Source organism: Spermophilus citellus (genome assembly GCF_964194105.1).
Source record: "Spermophilus citellus genome assembly, chromosome: 4".
Taxonomy (NCBI): domain Eukaryota; kingdom Metazoa; phylum Chordata; class Mammalia; order Rodentia; family Sciuridae; genus Spermophilus; species Spermophilus citellus.
The window spans coordinates 160,189,524-160,208,203 of record NC_138185.1 but is presented as its reverse complement, the minus strand read 5'-3'; the positions used below and the strand labels follow the sequence as shown (position 1 = coordinate 160,208,203).

Below are 18,680 nucleotides of genomic sequence, written 5' to 3'. Positions count from 1 at the left end.
TAATTTCCCAAATTACTTTTATTTCAAAGAATATTTAGGTCTTAGCATGAAAGAAAATATGCAGAGAACTTTTCATTATTAAACAAACTATCAGGCTTTCTGTGAACCAACATAACACAGTTACAACAGAACTGTAGACGGAGTCTTAGAATAACAGAGTCATTTGTCGGGGGTCATCAGGGAGAATACTGATAGTATCTTCAGCTTTGCCACATAACAGACACAGCATGGTGTATTCCTAGAACAAGACAAAGTGCATAATTACCTTGAGGGACAGGGAGGAAGGTGCTTCATAACTGATTCTGTTCAGTAAAGCTCTTCTCTACAAATTATCATGGATATTTTTCTGTACATTTGATCAGTTTCTTCAATACCTATTAGCAATGTCTTATGTAATTCTACATCTGCCCAGAGCCTTTTGTTTATATAAAGTAAATACATGATAATGTTCTTATTTGGATCCCTAGGTATATGTTCTGTTCTCAGAGCTGTTCTCTTCTAGGATATTTAACATTGATATGTAACAGGAGACAGTGGGAAAGGAGAAAATTCCCAAACTAAAACAAGTTTTTTAATCTACTCTAGGAAAATTGTGTTAAATTCACTAGTATGTTGTGTCTCATACATTAATACCTAACTGCCTAGAATTTCATTTATTTAAGGAGTTTCATGTTTCTCAGACTTCATAAATATCCAGATGTGATAGCAGTGAGTTTAAGAAAAGTCATTAGGCAAAGTCTTATTTTCCTAGCTGGCTCTTTCTAGAATATTTAATAAAGGCATAAACAATAGAGACATATTTCTTTTAAACTTTTTGCTTAAAAAGCTTTTTTATCTCCTTTGGGAAAACAAACATTGATCTATATAAAATCTATTAGTATTTCTACAGTTGATGTTGAGGCTGCTGGTTGTGTGGAAATTGGAGAGAAAGGCAGTATATTTCCTGAGCCTGCACAGTCATTAGAGAGGGTCACAGAAATAAACACTGGTGATGGCACAAAGCCCCAGAAGCAGGCAACTGCCTTTCCATTTCCTACTGTGAGTTCAAAGAAGGGGCTTAGTTGTGGCTCTAGAAAGACTGCTTCTTAAAGACCACACAATTTTTTCTATCGATTGATCGATCGATCGTGCTAGGGATTGAATAGGGTCTTGCACACAACTAGCGCTCACACTTAATTTTAAATTCTACTCTATACTCAAGAGTAGAAGTACATGGAGGCTAGAGCTCAGAGAATAAATACAAGTCTCATGAATTAAAAATAAAATAAAAATCTATCCTCTCCAAGGACTTTTATTGCTTTCAAATACACCTACTGCTGTAACCCATCAGACATTACTAGCAGGATGGCAACCTCAAGAAAAAAAGCAACAGACGCAAAAAAGAAAAACATGTGAAGCTAGACAAGTATCTGAATTTTCAAATAGTATTTCCTTTGTCAAGTTTCTCCTCAGTGCCTATGTGCTGTGCAATATGCTAGGTGCACTGGCAGATAAGAAAGAAGGCAAGGACAAAGTGTAACCTTAAAAAACTTAAAATCTAACTTGGAAGAAAAAAACAAACACATTATATCATCTGGCAAGATTATTAAATCAGTGAGACCAATTATACCTATAATCTTTACTGAATAGGCGGTCTGGAATCCAAACTTCATTGTTAAGTCAGTTGTCTGGAATTCAAAAGCAGTTTCCCAAAGAAGTGATGTTATGTACTTGACAGTTAGGTTCCCAGGAAAATCTGAAAGTCTTAAATTTATATTGTACAAGTGCTATAGAATCTAACCATCTACAGTAGTGCTTCTGTAGGAAAGTATATCTAGAATTTTAACTTGGGAAGCTAGGAACACAGTTCCCTGTGCTTCCAGGAATATGGTGGGATTAGGACATCTTTTACCAAAACTGGCCAAGTAGGAAGAATAATACTTGCCCTCCCCACCATGCCCCACTGCCCAGGTCATTCATGGAAACCCTCAAGGGCTCCATCTGGGCAGGACCTACAGTTAGAGGAAGAATGGGTTGGATCGCCTTGGGGTGAGATGAGATCTTTTATTTTATTGTTATCTTTTGTTTATTTGAGGGTCTCTTGGTGCCTATTTTTCTCTGTTAATTCTGACTCCATGTCCTCTCCCCTGGCCCACTGAGGAACAGAAAACAATCTAACAGGAGTTCCTCTTTTATTCCTTGAGGTAAACATATAGTTCATTTAAGAGCTTTTTGCCAAGGGATTTTGAAAAACAACCTGTAAACCATTTATAATGTATTTTCTGTTTGAACTCTATAAATCTGTCTCCACCTTACCCACTAGTTTGGCCATCAGAAAAATCTTACCTTGTTCAGTAATTGCATTAAGGTTATTTAAAAAACATAATTCTTTTTTTTTTTTTTTCATGGCACTGGGGATTGGATCCAGGGCCTTCTGCATGCTAGGCAAGCACTATCACTAAGCTATATGCCCAGGCTTTTAAAAAATTATATTAAATTGTATTCTGAGACAGGGTTTCACTAAGTTGTCCAGGCTGCCTTGAACTTGGAATCCTCCTTCCTCAACTTCCCAAGTAGCTGGGATTACAAGCATGTGCTACCAAGTGTGACAAAAATAGAATTCTTATCTTTTAGAGATCTTTTAGAAGTATTTACAGAGGTAGCAGTATATTTGGGATTTACTTCAAAATAGTCTTGTGGAGAGATGAGCTAAGAGTGAATTTAAGCAAAGCAATTTGAAGGTGGGCAGTGGAGCTGCTTACTTTTTATTGTTTAAATTTCCCATAAGACATTAGAATAGCTGGGCATGGTGGCGAATGCCTGTAACCTCAGTGGCTTGGGAGGCTGAGGCAGGAGACCCTGAGTTCAAAGCCAGCCGCAGCAACTTAGCAAGGCCCTAAGCAACTCAGTGAGACCCCATCTCTAAATAAAATACAAAACAGGCCTGGGTATATGGCTCAGTGGTTGAGTACCCCTGAGTTTGATCTGTGGTATCCCCTACCACACCCACCCACCAAAAGGCGTTGGAATAAAATAAAAGGGTAGGGATGAGGATAAGAAGTCATGGTAGCTGAGAAAAAAGAGTTCCTGTGATGATCAGGATGATACAAAAGTTCCAAAGAGGTTATTTACTTGATTAAAAGCCTGATGCAAGTACAAGGAAAGTTCAGAAAAGGGAGAAAGGAACACAGACTGTACCATCAAGAGCAAGAAAGAGACAGAATTTAACTTCCAATAGAAAGAGATACGATTTAATTGGCCTGAAGACAGAAAAGGAACAATTCAAATCAAGGAAAATGCATGAATAAATGTGACATGAAAATAGCAAGCAGGTGACATACATAGTAAGAGGGAAAACAACTGTACTTAGAGGTTAAACAGGGAGTGCGGGATAAGATGTTTAAGAAAGATTAATTCCATTGCAGTATATAGAACTACAGTTTGGGGGCTGCTGCAGTAATTTAGGTTTGAGTAGGTATGGTTGTTGACATGGAAGATAGAAGTTAAGTAGTTTAGTCAGAAACAAAAGATAAAAGGAGGGCGGTAGGGTGTTAGGCTTGGAGAAGGAGATTTGGAAGATCTAAGATTGAGTGCATGTGTGCTTACTATAGGAGGAAGTATAGTGAAAGTTCCTGACCAGAGACCAAAGCTCAGGGGTATCATGGAAAAATAGGAAAGGAAATGAGAAAAAAGCAAAGGAGGGCTGGGAGTGTAGCTCACTGGTAGAGCATCTGCCTCTCACGTGTGAGGCACTACGTTCAATCCTCAGCACCATATAAAAATATTGTGTCAACTACAACTAAAAAAATATTTTAAAAAAAAGCAAAGGAGCAGTTAAAGTGATTTAATAAAAGAGAAGAAAAAGTCAAGTGTTATTGACCCCAAGGGAAGAAATACTGCAAAAAGATAACAGTGGTTAACAAAATCAGATCCAGAGAGATGTTAAGAGAATTAGGAACAGAGGCAAAAATCACTAATCATTGGAAACCTAGGGGACAGTAGTTTAAATCAAACAAAAATGAAAATCAGTTTGTAGGTATATAAGAGGAATATAGGGAAATAAGGAGAATGGTAAGTCTTTATATAGACCTATTCAAGTAAAGAAGCAAAGAAAGGAAAGAAAGGATTACAGGATGAATCACAGAGGTAGTGAAGTAAAATAAAAGAATTTAAGTTTATTTTTAACAAATAAAAAAGAACTAAATATGTTTAATGTAAAAAAAAAATTTAAATCCCATGGGGTTGGGGGGAAGAGGATGCTAGAAAGAGTCAACGTGATTGATGAGGAAATTACATGGGTATCATTAGAGAGGAGAGAATAAAAATCTCCCTCTCTGATAGAAGAGAGGGAAGAGTCTAAAGTTGGGACACTGCTACACATGTTGTAGGTAAGGAAGAGTCATGGGAAATAAGAGAAAAGGAAGCTGGGTCAGCCCAGGGAGAATCCTGAAATGAGAATCTTGGATATTATACCACAGCTAAAGTTGACCCATGGGAAAACAAAAATCCTCTGATGGTAGGTAGAGTACAGAATATGGGCTGGGGGAAGTAGCTGTTGGATGAGGAGACTGGAGATAGAGTCTGTTTTAAAAGAGTTCTTCTGAGAGCACTTCACCCTATCTAGGCATTGTGACTACCAGCTATCTTCCTTTACCTTTTTCTGGGACAGCTTTGTAGACCGCTGCATTCAGTCATAAAGGAAAACCAGTATAGAATAAAATATTTTATTTGTATGTGGTGCTGAGGATCGAATCCAGTGCCTCTCTCTCGCATGCTAGGTGAGGGCTCTACCTCTTGAGCCACAACCCCAGCCCATGACATTGATTTAAATGGCTCTGTTGGGACATAAACAGACAATCTCAATATCCATTCGGGGGCTCTAAAAAGCTCATAGGAGCTTTTGGCAAATAGCTTGAAGCACCCTCCTTTCCCTCTATAAAGCTGTATCTTTAAGCCCATGATATGTTTATTCCCTTATTTGGCTACTACTATTTCAGTGAGATCTTGATTTTGCCCTAAGTCACACATTCTTATAAATATTTTAAGGCATAATTTTTGGAGGTTGAAGAGTTATAGTTAAGATGTTATTTAGATTAACTGCACATATCAGACTATGACAGGTGATTAAGTACTTTCCTCCATGTTAAAATAAGAGTGAATGAGAGGGGTTATACTGTTTTTTGATTCTGTTATGGGAGGTTTTTTTTTTTAATTAAAGTACTACTCAAATTTAAAGGATTTAAAAAAAAAATTCCCTTGACAACTAAAAGTTCTGAACTTTATATCCTAGGGATAAACATGTAGTTCATACAAAATAAGTAACTCAACCTTAAGGCTTAAAAGTAGAGGCAGTGAGGAACAATCAAAGGTTCTAGTTTGTCCTATGTCTCCCAGACTCAGCTTTTCTTCCTCATCATCAGACCTATGAATAGCCCTGCACTATTGGCCATAAACTCTACAGACTTCCTCACATGCTCTCACAACTGCATGAACACAGTCCTTATAATAAATCCCTAATTCTCTACTGGTTCAACTTTTCTCCTTCCACCTTGATATACCAATTTTATAATTTTATTTGACAAATGATATTACAATTTCTTACCAAGACTAAGACTACAGCATTGCTCAACTGTATATAACAACTAGGGAAAACAAAAATAACCCCTATTTAATTTCTTCTCCAATTTTTAATCCCTTGAAAAATCACTTACTTTTCTTTGAGATCAACATGAATTAAAGTATTTTTATATTAAAAAAAATAATATCCTTACTGGAATTTCCATGCCCAGCAATTATAGTTAGGTGGACTGGCCAACATTTAAAGTCAACAGTTGTGCCATCACAGAGTGGCAAAGAAAAAGGAACCACAATAGTAAATTCATAAGAAGTCATAATGGACTACTCATTTTTTTTGATTTTTAAAAAATATTTATTTTTTAGTTTTAGGTGCACACAATATCTTAATTTTATTTTTATGTGGTAATGAGGATCAAACCCAGTGCCTTATGCATGCTAGGCAAGCACTCTATCACTGAGCCTCAATCCCAGCCCCAATGGGCTACTCTTTATAAATAAAAATGACAGTATTGAGCTCTCATTTGTAAGGCACACATTTTGATTTGCGACTTTCATGAAAACAGGTTTGCACAGATCCATCCATATTTAAAGTTTCTCTCTCAACTTGCACAAGGAAAAGAGAAGGATGGTCTCTGAACAGTTGCTAGAACTTCATTTATAAAAAAGTATATCTAGATTATCAAAGTGATTTTTAATATCTGCCACTCCCCAAATAATATACCCTTAAATTTATACATTTACCTGAAATTCATCCATGATACTGAACGTATACTCATGTCTGGCAACTACATGATGACAGTTCTTACACAGATCTGCCAAAACAAAGAGAGACTTACGTAATTAAATTAAAATAGTAAAATTTCTATTCTTAGCATGATATTACTTAAGAAGAATCTTAACTCTTATCATATGCAACACAGCAGGAAACCCATTATTAGATTGCTTTATTGAGAAATCCAGAATCTGTCATGTAGCAACACCATATACCTGGGTCTAGACTTAGAGGTTTAATGTACACTTATTAATTCCCATTGAAAGCTGTCTAAGATAATCAATTAACAGATTACTTAAATGTGTTTTTTAAGCTAGCTGGGTCTATCTAAGTAAAAGCTTTTAGTCTCAGAAATGACAGTAACGGTATTACTGTAACCAAACATAAATAAAAACCAATCTCGACACTGAGTGAATTTAATGGTAACCAAAGAATCTAATAAAAACAATGTATTAACAACTATGATTTATTGCATGCTTATCATATGCTAGATATTTTTTAAATCCCTTTACCAGTTTACTCACTACATCTTTTCAAAAAACAACTGATACTATCATTACCACCTTTTTAGAAACAAGGAAATAAAGGCACACTGTGGTTAAGACAACCACTTAAGTAGGAGGCTTTGGAACCATAATTTAAGTCCAAACCCTCTGGCTCCAGAGCCCTTGCTCTTACTCCAATGTCCTATTGTACTCCCTGGAATAAAATAGTTTAAAGGGATATATGCTTAAGAAGAAAGAAAACCATTCCCCATTTGAGTCTATTCTGCAGGCCTGGTGTCTTTCATACCCTCTTTCAAAATTTCAATATTTGTGTAATTAGTCCTCATATATATTCAGAACATACTGAAGAACATGGAGACAAGCAAAAAGGTGGCTATAAATGGTTTAAATATCTGTCACCATGTCTGGGCACCAGACATATACTAAATTCACTCATAGAAATTCTTAGCACCAACCTCAGAAATTATTTATTTTTATTAAACATAGTTTATTTGGTTTCCCAGCATCTAGGACAAGGAGTAACATAAGAAAGTAGCAAAGTTATAGAAGCAAAAGAAAAACAGACCAAAAAAGCTATTCAGGCAGAAAAGAGTCTGAAAGGACTGGGGTTGTGGCTCAGTGCCTAGTATGCCTGAGGCACTGGGTTCGATCCCTGGCACCACATACAAATAAAATAAAGGTATTGTGTCCATCTGCAACTAAAAAAATATTTAAAAAAAAAAGTCTGAAAAAACCATCGTATTTCAGGGTCATTTAGTATAGGGAGTGTGGAAAGCCCTATACATTTTAATAGCTGCTCCAAAGACATCAATAGACATTATAATAGTAGAAAGTGAGAATTCACATAGATGATCCTAAGGTTTATTTTTTTTAAGTCCCTGTATCTTGTTTAAGGTAATATAAAGCCTTTTAGAATGTCCCTGAAAAAAATAATTTAATACAAAAAATTGGAGCCAGAATCACAAGCTGCAGTTACCTGCAAAAGTCACTTATGTATCTGGGTGTGTTGGTGCATGCCTGTGATTCCAGTGACTCAGGAGGCTGAGGCAGGAAGATGCCAGCCTGAGCAAATTAGTGAGACCCTGTCTGAAAATAAAAAACAAAAGGGCTAAGGATGTAGGGAATGTAGCTCAGTGGTAGTGTCCCTGGATTCAACCCTCAATATCGAAGGAAAAAAAAAGTCATTTATGTGAGCAGGGCAGGTTGGTGCAAGCCTGTAATCCCAGCAATTCAGGAGGTAAAGCCAAGTTCAAGGCCAGCCTCAGCTATTCAGGAACACCCTATCTTAAAAAAACAAATAAATAAATAAAAAGGGCTGGGATTATAGCTTAGTGATATAGCATTCCTGAGTTCAAACCCCAGTACCTACCTACCCTCCAAAAAAATAATTCATGTAGAATATCTGATGATACTACATAAAGAGGTGTTAACTATATTTTCTTCTTAAAAACCTAGTTCATAACTGAGTGTTGCTAAATGACTGAAAGAGGCCTCAGAATAATTTGCATAACATATCAACTTCCAAAAGCTGATATCTGCTAACAGACTGGCATTAAAAAAAAAGAAATCTCTCCTAATTACTCAGGAGGCTGAGGCAGGAGGATTCAAAGTGTGAAGCCAGCCTGAGCAATGTAGGGAGACCATGTCTCAAAATAAAGAATAAAAAGGACTGGGGATGTAGCTCAATGGTAGAGGACTTGCTTAGCATGCACAAGTCCCTATGTTTAATCCCCAATTCAGGAGGGAAAAAAAAAAAAAAAGAAACCTCTACTTACGATCATAGGTAACTATTTCTTCTCCGTCTTCCTCTTTAAGGGACTTGTTTGTGATCAGCATAAAATCCCTCTTACTGCATACTGCACAGCCTGTAAAATTCAGTAAGAAAGATCCATTGTCCAGACAGGTGTTACCCTAAAATATCAGAAATAGGAATTCAGTTTTCTTACATTTTGAGTTTTTTTGTTTTTGTTTTTAAGTGTGTGTGGTTTTGTTTTTTTGAGGGATGAGGCCCAGGGGTACTTAACTATGTGCCCAGAACTTTTTATTTTTTATTTTAAGAGAGGGTCTTGCTAAATTGCTTAGGGCCTCCCTAAATTGCTGAAGCTGTCCTCCAACTTCCCATCTTCCTGCTTCAGCCTCCTCAGTCACTGGGATTACAGGTGTGTCACCATGCTCAGGAATACAGTTTGAAATCTTTGATGAAAACAATTAATAGGCTTAAAATTTTCCAGAGACAAAAAAAAAATATGGTCAGAATTTACTTGCTTTAAGGCTATAATAAGTAAGTTTTGAAATTACCAGCTCTCCTAAATAATACTGATATATATATAAATAAAATAAAATCGAAGCAATGTTGGTGTATAAGTCTCTGAGGGCTGCAGCTGTGTTTAATAGAGAACTAAGTCCTATGTGAATACACGACCAATGTAATTCCACATCATGTATAACCACAAGAGTGGGAAGTTATACTCCATGCATATATGTCAAAATACATTCTACTGTCATGTATAAATAAAAAGAACAAAATTTTAAAGAAGAATAGAAAAAAGAGAACTAAGTACAAATAGACATAGAAACAATAAGGAAACCTTAATAATACAAAATATGTAAAGGAAAAATTAGAAAAATTTAAAAGCCTACTATTAAATGAGGCATATCATAAAACTAGAATTAAAAATTCAACTAAAATAGAAAGATTGAGCCCATGCTAAAGATGATCTCATATACTGTGATGTTAAATTGAATATTGACAGCCTTTTTCTTAAGCCTTAATAGAACCACAAAATAACAAAAGTATCTAGATCTACAGATGTCAATCTTTTACGTATGATTCAGGCAGAGAAGGCAAGTTCTGCAATTCATCAGACTAACATAACAGCATTCAAGAAAGAAAGAGTTTTGCTTCATCACTAAGAAATTATAAACAACTCATTTTCCCGATTTAAGGAAAATCTTTGCTAAAGGCTTATAAATAATTGTTAAGAATTAAGTCATTTTACAGATAATCTAGTCTAATTCCATGCAACAAATTTAGAGTATTTTTAAATAGTTAATGTGATTACAAAATCATTAGAATCAACATTTTCTCTAACGCTTTTATGTGGCTGATACCATGCAAAGCACCATGTAGGATTCAAGGATGAGCCAAAGAAGTTTCCAACTTCATGGAATTTAAGAAATACCAGGGAATTAAGACCCACCTTCAATGACACAATGAAGTCTTCCTGGATTCCCAGAAGTACAATTAATCTCTCCCTTCTGAGAGGCTTCTTAGTTCTATGTATTGAGGATGAGATTAGCTCTGGTGGAAGCAAATTTGCTGGGTGCTATGGCACACACTTATAATCCCAGAAAGTTGGGAGGCTAAGGCAAAAGGTATGGAAGTTTCACCAGCCTCAGCATTTAGTGACACCTTGTCTCAAAATAAAAAATAAAAAGGAGAGGGGATGCAGGTCAGTGGTAAAACATCCCTGGGGTAAATCCTCAGTAATAAATAAACAAATAAATAAATTTTACTGAGGTATAATTTACAGACAAAAAATCTCACATATTTTAAGGGCACAGGTGAGTGACTTGTAACAAATGTGTATACCCACATAAGCACAATCCCTATCAAAATACAGAATATTTCTATCTCTTCAGGAAGTTCCTTCATGCTTTGCAGTTTATCTCCAACCCCTATCAGGCACCCAATAATCTGATTCTCCCTCTACAGTCTTGCATGTTCCAGAATTTTACATAAAAAGAATTATTATACTCTTTTGTATCCACTTTCTTTTGTTCAACATAATATCTATGTTATTCATCTATGTGGCTGAATATATTGGTAGTTCAATTCTTTCTATTGCCAAGTAGTATTCCATTGTATGGACTAATTCCTGTTGATGGACATTTGGGTTTTTTTCACTTTGGGGCTAGTAAAAATAAAGCAACTATGAAGATTCATGTACAAGTCTTGTGTGCATATGTCTTCCTTTCTCTTGGGGAAAGAATCTAGAAATGGAATTGCTAAATTCTTTGCTAAAAATGGTATATTTAATTTTCAGAAACTGGCAAATTGTTTTCCAAAGTTTTTCACTTTACATTCTCATCAATGCACTGAGTTCCAGTTGTTCCATATATACACTGATACTAGGTTTGTCTTTTTTACTTTAGCCATTCTAGTGATGTAAAGCGGTAAAAACTCATTATCATTTAAACTTACATTTCCCTGATGACTAATGGTGGAGAACATATTTTTGTGATGCCTATTAAAATGTCTCTTTATGTGAAGTGTCTATTCAAGTCTTTTGCCCATTCTTTGTTGTTTATCTTCTTATACTGAGTAATAAAATTTCTTTATATATCTTGGATACAAGTCATTTGCTGAATACATTATGCCATATTCTCTCCTTGTCATTAATTTGCTTTCTTTTTTGTGTTTTTTGTTTTTGAGATGCTGGGGACTAAACTCAGGATCTCATACATGCTAGGCAAGTGCTCTATTACCGAGTCAATCCCCAGCCCTAGTTTGCTTTCTTTTTTTAATGATGTTCTTTGAAGAACAGTGTTGAGCTTTTAAAAGTCCAATTTATTTTTTTCTCTAATGATTTGTGCTTCTTGTCTCCTAAAACGTCTTTGCTTATCCCCAAGGTTGAACAGATTTTTCTCCTATGTTTTCTTCTAGAAGTTTTATAATTTAAGCTTGTAAGTTTAGGTTTATGACATATTTTGAAATAATTTGATATGAGGTAATGATCAAAGTTATATGGATATCCAGTTGTTCCAGCCACATTTGTTCAAAGACTATCCTTCCATTGAATTACAATGGTGCCTTTGTAGAACAGTCAAATGACCACATACATAAGCGTCTACTTTGACTACTCTGTTCTCTTGACTTATTATCTAGCTTTGCACTCATGAAACATTCTTTTTTTTTTTTTTTAGAATTTTTTTAATATTTATTTTTTAGTTCTCGGCGGACACAACATCTTTGTTGGTATGTGGTGCTGAGGATCGAACCCGGGCCACACGCATGCCAGGCGAGCGCGCTACCGCTTGAGCCACATCCCCAGCCCAATGAAACATTCTTTTGATTGTAGCTTTACAATAAGAATCTAAATCAGACAGTTTATATACTATAATCTACCTATTACAGGTTCTTTTCATTTTCATAAAAAATTTTAGAATCAGTTTATAAATTTTTACCAAAAAGAAGCCTGCTGTAATTTGAATTGAGACTGCCTTGAATATATAAAAGATAACTGCTAAGGACTTCAAGAAATTAAGGAAAGCAATATGGTCATAAAAGAAATAAAGAATTTTAAATACCAATTACAAATAAATGGAACTCTGAACTAGATTTCACACAGAAACACAGCTACCTTATACAGTGTGGCCTGAACTCTATAATGTGACCTTGTAAGTAGGTAGGCAGGATGTAAACTCTAAGGAAACACAGGGAAAAGAGAAAGATATTTGCATCTGTTATGTGGTAAGTAAATAAATATTTGAAATGACAAATTGCAAGTATGGTATGTAAGAAACTTATGGGACTTTTAAGAGCCCCAGTCATTTAAAGAAATGAGGGTAAACTTCATTAGTAAGACAGCTCTTTCATTAGACTATCAATATTCAAATTTGGGAAAGTAAACTAAAGTATAGGAAGCTTTTGAAGTTTCTATAATGACAGGGAAACAAAGATTGCAATCCAAATCAATTCCACAGTAAGAGTGAACTGTAACAGTTTCAAGAATAAGAGGAAAAAGTCAACATGTTAAGTGCCTTTAAAAAAAGTGATTCAGACTGGGTGTGGTGGCACACGCCTGTAATCCCAGCGGCTCCAGAAGCTGAGACAGGAGGATCACAAGCTCAAAACCAGCCTTAGTAAAATGTGAGGCACAAAAATAGGGCTGGGGATATGGCTCAGTGGTCGAGTGCCCCTGAGTTCAATCTCTGGTACCCACCACCCCCCAAAAAAGAATGTGATTCAGATAAATCCTGGTTGAAGAGTTGTAAAGGTAAACAAGTATGCAAAAAGAAATGGCTGAAAACTATGATTATAATTGGTATGGCAGTACAGATGATAATCAATGTGACAATTACAACATAAAGTCTCATAAACTTGTGAAATCAGCAATTATTTTGACAAGAACTGGACGAATTTGTTTTTTCTGGAAAAGTATTATTTCAGATGGTACATGTGAATGTAGCTATAAATAAATGTAAGTTAATGTTTATGTAAGTTAATGTATATGCTTTGCAGGAAAATTTTTAAATTAAAAATGGAGGAACCCAGCAAAGTGGCACAAGCCTTTAAGCCCAGTTACTTAGGAGGCTGAGGCAAGAAGATCACAGGTTCAAAGGCCAGCCTCAGCAATGTAGACCCTGTCTCAAAATGAAAAATAAAAAAGCGCTGGGACACAGCCAGTGGAGTGCCCTTAGGTTCAATCCCCAGTACTGCAAACATACATATATACACACATGACAAGAAAATATCTGGCTGGTAAAGCACTTTCCTAGCATGTATGAGGTCCTGGGTTCAATACCCAGCAATGAAAAGAAAAAAAAAAAAAAAAAGAACATATTTTTCAAAGAACTAGCAGCTTTGGTTTGTGATTTCTTTATAGCTTTTCAATTTTGTATTTCATTAACTTCCAATCTTTATTTCCTTCCTTCTGCTTGATTTATATTTAGTTTGTTCTTGTTTTTCCTCTGTTATGAAAGTTTAGTAAAAGTTTAATTATTGATTCATGATTATTCTTTTTTAATACAGGCATTTAAACCCTCAAATTTTAAAAATGCAGAATATCATTTTAAAATACCTGCCCACATACAATTGTTTTAGTAATTACAGATTCAACTCAGCATTTAATTAAATTTGTCTAATTCTATGAACCAGGTAACCATTTGAGTACATAAACTTAGATGGGTTAGGTTTTTCTTTTTTTAACAGATACATTTTTTTATACAACATTTTTATTTTATTTATTTATTTTTATGTGGTGCAGAGGATTGAACCCAGTGCCTTGCACATGCTAGGCAAGCGCTCTACCACTGAGCTACAACCCCAGCCTCTTGATGGGTTAGTTTTAAAACACATAATTTTAAATTTAAACATCACTAATGCACAATTGATTTTTTCCCTCTGATTAATCTAAATTAATTATTTCTGCATTACTGATGAATTACTAAAATGTTTAAAGCTGAAACTTAAAATATGTGAAACAGGTTTTTGTTTCCAGTTTGATTTGAAAAATATTTTATTATGATTTTGGCCTGTATTATGAAAAATACAATACAGTTCTAGTTCCAAGTGGTTTGTTAAATACTTTTCTGATAGAAAACATTTTTTTTTAGTTCATAGTTGAGCAAAAATCCATTTGGATTCAGAAAATTAGTATGGTTCATTTCCAACCAGATTCATGCTTGAGTTCAATTCTCAGTGTAACATTACAAGCAAGTAGGTCAGAGACCTGTTAGGATTTCATGTATTTCTAGTCTGTGAAAAACATCTAACACAAAACACCGGATAACTTTATGTAACAAAAAATAAATAATTAAATATTACTTACTTTCTGTGCACTTAGAGCTTCTGGAGAAGCTAATCTATTTTCTCTGCCAATTTTTTTTTTAATTAGTGGACCATATTTGCTGCCAACATTTTATTACTCTTTCCTTCACTAAGCTTGAGCAAAGTGGTTTCTACTCTGTCCTTAAACTTCAAAAAATCCCAGAGTTGAAAGGGTCCCTGAGATGCTAAATTGTCAGTCAGGAAGACAACTCAATTCCTCTAAATGTTATTCATTCCCTTTTTGAACATCTGTTATAAAGTTCCTTATTCTGATTCAAAGTCTACAAACTCATAACACCCACCCACTACTTATTTCTAAATCTGTTTTCTGAAATTAAAAAAAAAAAAAAAGTTTAGCTGAGCATTGTGGCACATGCCTGTAATCCCAGCAGCTCCAGAGGCTGAGACAGGAGGATCACGAGTTCAAAGCCGGCCTCAGCAAAAGCGAGGCACTAAGCAACTCAGTGAGACCCTGTCTCTAAATAAAATACAAAATAGGGCTGGGGATGTGGCTCAGTGGTTGAGTGCCCCTGAGTTCAATCCCCAGTACCAAAAAAAAAAAAAAAAAAAAAAAAAAGTTTAATTCTTCCTTATGATAGCCCTTTAATTATTTTAGGAGAGAATAAAAGCAGAGAAAAAGTGCTTCAGAGCACTTTTCTTGAGACTTTAAAATTTCTATTTCCTAAATTAATTTATTCTCTGAAACCGAGTCTTTGGTTCTCCACATTCTTTTCCTCAGAGAACAAATTCTTTCTATTTTGACACTTTGATTTGGCTGACTCATCTTTCTGAATCTTACAGACAGATACATCTTTGTTATTTGCAATGCTGTATCTTTGACTCCTCAGATGTTAAGTTCTCAATCTCAACCATAACAACAATTTAACCATTTGCTCCCCAACTTGATTTTTCTTCCCATATACCTACAATTTCTGTAATGATACTTCCAACTTCCCAGTTGCCTAGACTAAAAATCCTGAGATCATCTACATCTCTTCCATTCTTCTCTCCAACACTGTATTGGTTGAGTCCTATTAATTCTTTCTTTGAAATCAGGCCTTCACTATCTCATGGCTATACTGTTGCCATGCTCTACAGAAGTCTCCTTTCCTACTCCCCTCACCCCATCATCCCAACATACAGCCAAGATTCATTTTCCTAATAAGAGATTTTAGATCATTTCCCTATTCACTATTACAGTGATGGTTGCCTATAGTAATGTCTTAATATGACTTAAATCTTTCAATTGGTTCCACTCTTAAGAATTCAACCTAATCTCTGTAATGCCCTCTATTGAAAACTTTCCCAGCATGGTCTAATATGTAATGTTCTTTATTAGATTCATAAAAATCTTTCTAAATTAAAACAATGTATATAATAGAACACAATTCAGAAAAACATATGAAACAAAACATATATAAGTATAATAAATAATTACAAAGTGAACATCTCTAGAATCACCACCCAAGTCAAGAAGTAAATACTCGGGCTGGGGATGTGGCTCAAGCGGTAGTGTGCTCGCCTGGCATGTGTGCGGCCTGGCCCAGGTTCGATCCTCAGCACCACATACAAAGAAAGATGTTGTGTCTGCCAAAAACTAAAAAATAAATATTAAAATTCTCTCTCTCTCTAAAAAAAAAAAAAAAAAAAAAAAGAAAGAAAGAAAAGTTCCAGGAAAAACTGAATAAGCACAGTTAAAAAAAAAAAAAAGAAAGAAAATACTGCTTTGCACCCCCAAAGACTTCCCCTCATGTGACCATTCTTCTTCTTCTTTCTTTTTTTTTGTAGTTGTAGACAGACAGAATGTCTTTGTTTTATTTGTTTATTTTTATGTGGTGCTAAGGATCAAACTCAGTGCCTCTGCATGTGCCAGGCAAGTGCTCTGCCATTGAGCTACAGCCCCAGCCTCTTATGTGACCATTCTTTATCACACCCTAATCCTTTAGCAGTAATCAATATCAAGACTACTTTATGGTAATCACTTGCTTTCTTTTATTGTTTTACCACCCAGGAACATTCTTAAATAATACATTTTATTTTTATTTTATTTTGAATTACACTGTGTTCTTTTATCAACACTGTATTTGTAATACTTAATTCCAGTTGTTGTGTGTAATTTTGGTGTATTTTTATTACTCTAATTCGGGGTTCCTTAACTGCATAAAATTTTGTGTTGTGGTGGCTATCCAGTGTATTGCAAGATGTTTACTGGTCTCTACCCATCAGATGTGAGGAGTGGTCTCCCCATTGTAACAACCAACAATGTATCTAGATATTGCTAATATCCCCTGGGAGAAAGTCATTCCTGGTAAATAACCACTGCTCTATATCATTCATTTCAATCATTCATTCTTTTATGATGTTCCATTCTACAAAGTTACTTTTCCAGTCTACTACAGATAATTGCCCTTCCAAACTTTCTTATACATATGTCCAAAAGAATTTGCACGTTTTTCCAGAATGAGAACTGCTGGGTCATTTCAGTGGGCACAGCTTTACTGTAAAATGCTAAACCTTTTTTCCAAAGTGGTTGTACCATATGAGAACATACACTATAGAATCTTCTCAAAAGACTAAATAATGCTCATAACATATTAAGAGAAGGAAAAACACTATAGAGATTTTCTAACTCCCAACCCATGCAAGAATTCTTGCTCTTGTTATTTTCCCCCAGTCTCCAGCTCCTTGTTTCCTTCTTTTCTACCTAATTACAACTATGTTTCAAGTCGTGGCGATAGTCCACACTTTTGGCGGGGATGGGGGATAGCAGTGCTATCCCATACCCTATTACTCTCTCCTCTCTAAACTTCATTTTATACATGGTTTGTCCTTCCATTTCCGTTAACCACTTACTCCTCCACACTATATTCTTAAGCAGCACATCCTTTCATAGCCTCAAAGTGACCTATACACACGTGGATGTTCAATAAGTATGCCCTCAATTAACAAAGCTCTACAAGGTCTGAAACCACCTGGGCCTGAGAGAAACAGAGATTTAAAATAAAGTAACAAGCTGGTCATCCCAGCGATTCTCAGGAGGTTGAGGCAAGAGGATCACAAGTTCGAGGCCAGCCTCTGGAACTCTGGATCTGGGCTGGGGATGTAGCTCAGGGGTAGGGCGCCTCGGGTTCAATATCCAATATATATGAATGAACGAACGAATGAAGGTAGCAACTGGGAAACCTGAATTCTAGTTCTGGCTCTCATATTACCTAGAATGTGAATTTGGACAAATTATTCCTCCTCTCTGAGCATTAGTTTCATCATCTGCAAAACTGGGTTAGAAGGGATGACCAAGGAGGTCCCCTCTAGCGCTAGAGTTCGGTAAGAAAATCCAACTGCATCAAATCGAGCTTGAGGACAACCCGGGGTGAGTGGTGCTGGTGCTGAGGCTTCCTATGCGGTCCCCGGGCGCTCAAGAGAACGGGAATGACGGCTGATGTCAGCCACCGGGGCGGGGACCGACGGTACGGACCGCCACACTCCGCCTTGCTGACCTAGGCCTAAATACAGCCAGGGGGTCACTGCAATCCACAGTGCACCAAGTCTGCCCAGCGCCTGGCCGGTCGGGAAGGCCGGCCGGAAGTATGAGCAGCCTCGGGGCTGGCCGCGCGGGGTAGGTTCTCGGCAAACCCCTGCTCACCCGATTAGGATACTCTTTCTCCACACAGTCCCCACACATCGCGACGTCCTCCACCGCTTCCGGGAAGTTGAAACCTCGCGATAGCTGAGAGACGGTGGCCGCATGCGCCCCATGTGTCCGACCCTGGGATATTTGGCCTCGCGAACAGATTCAAAGTCTCCGCCCCCTAGCAACTGTTGTTAAGACAGGGTGCACCAGGGTCTCCCGGGCTACACTGCGGGCCTGGGTGTCCGACGTCAGCAAACTTCTGAGAAAGGGGAAATGCCCCAGGACCCGCAGATGTGGCGGAAAGGGAAAGTGGGTCTTGGATTGAGCTCACTTTTAAATAGGCGTCTACAGAGCTTAGGCTGCCAGGAAGGCCAATCCCAACAGACAAGAGAATTGTTTTTCGCTGCTTCTGCCTACTCCGCATATAAAACGGAAATGAAAATACTTTATTCTGTACCGTTTTTTAGGGCGGAGAGAGTGATTAGAGATCAGATCTTGGTGGATGATTAAACAATAGCTGAAGTATTTAAAAAGAGGCGTTTGGAGCTCTGCAGAGAATCTCCTAAAAAGAGCACTTAAAATGTTATTAAATGACCATCCCGGCGTCCTCTGTAGGACCTAAAAGTGGAAAACGTGTTTCTATCTCTTTCTGTATCACAGAAG

General features: G+C 36.5%; 1 protein-coding gene across 1 annotated transcript; it reads right to left on the bottom strand.

Annotated features, from left to right (window-relative positions):
- Positions 1–18,160, bottom strand: CHURC1 (churchill domain containing 1). Its single transcript, XM_081289748.1, has 4 exons — positions 18,030–18,160; positions 8,610–8,745; positions 6,298–6,368; positions 1–238 (listed from the first exon to the last, which is right to left on the bottom strand). The coding sequence occupies exons 1-4, from the start codon at positions 18,066–18,068 to the stop codon at positions 146–148; spliced, it is 339 nt and encodes a 112-aa protein (XP_081145874.1). The 5' UTR covers positions 18,069–18,160; the 3' UTR covers positions 1–145.
- Between the last annotated feature and the right edge of the window lie 520 nt (positions 18,161–18,680).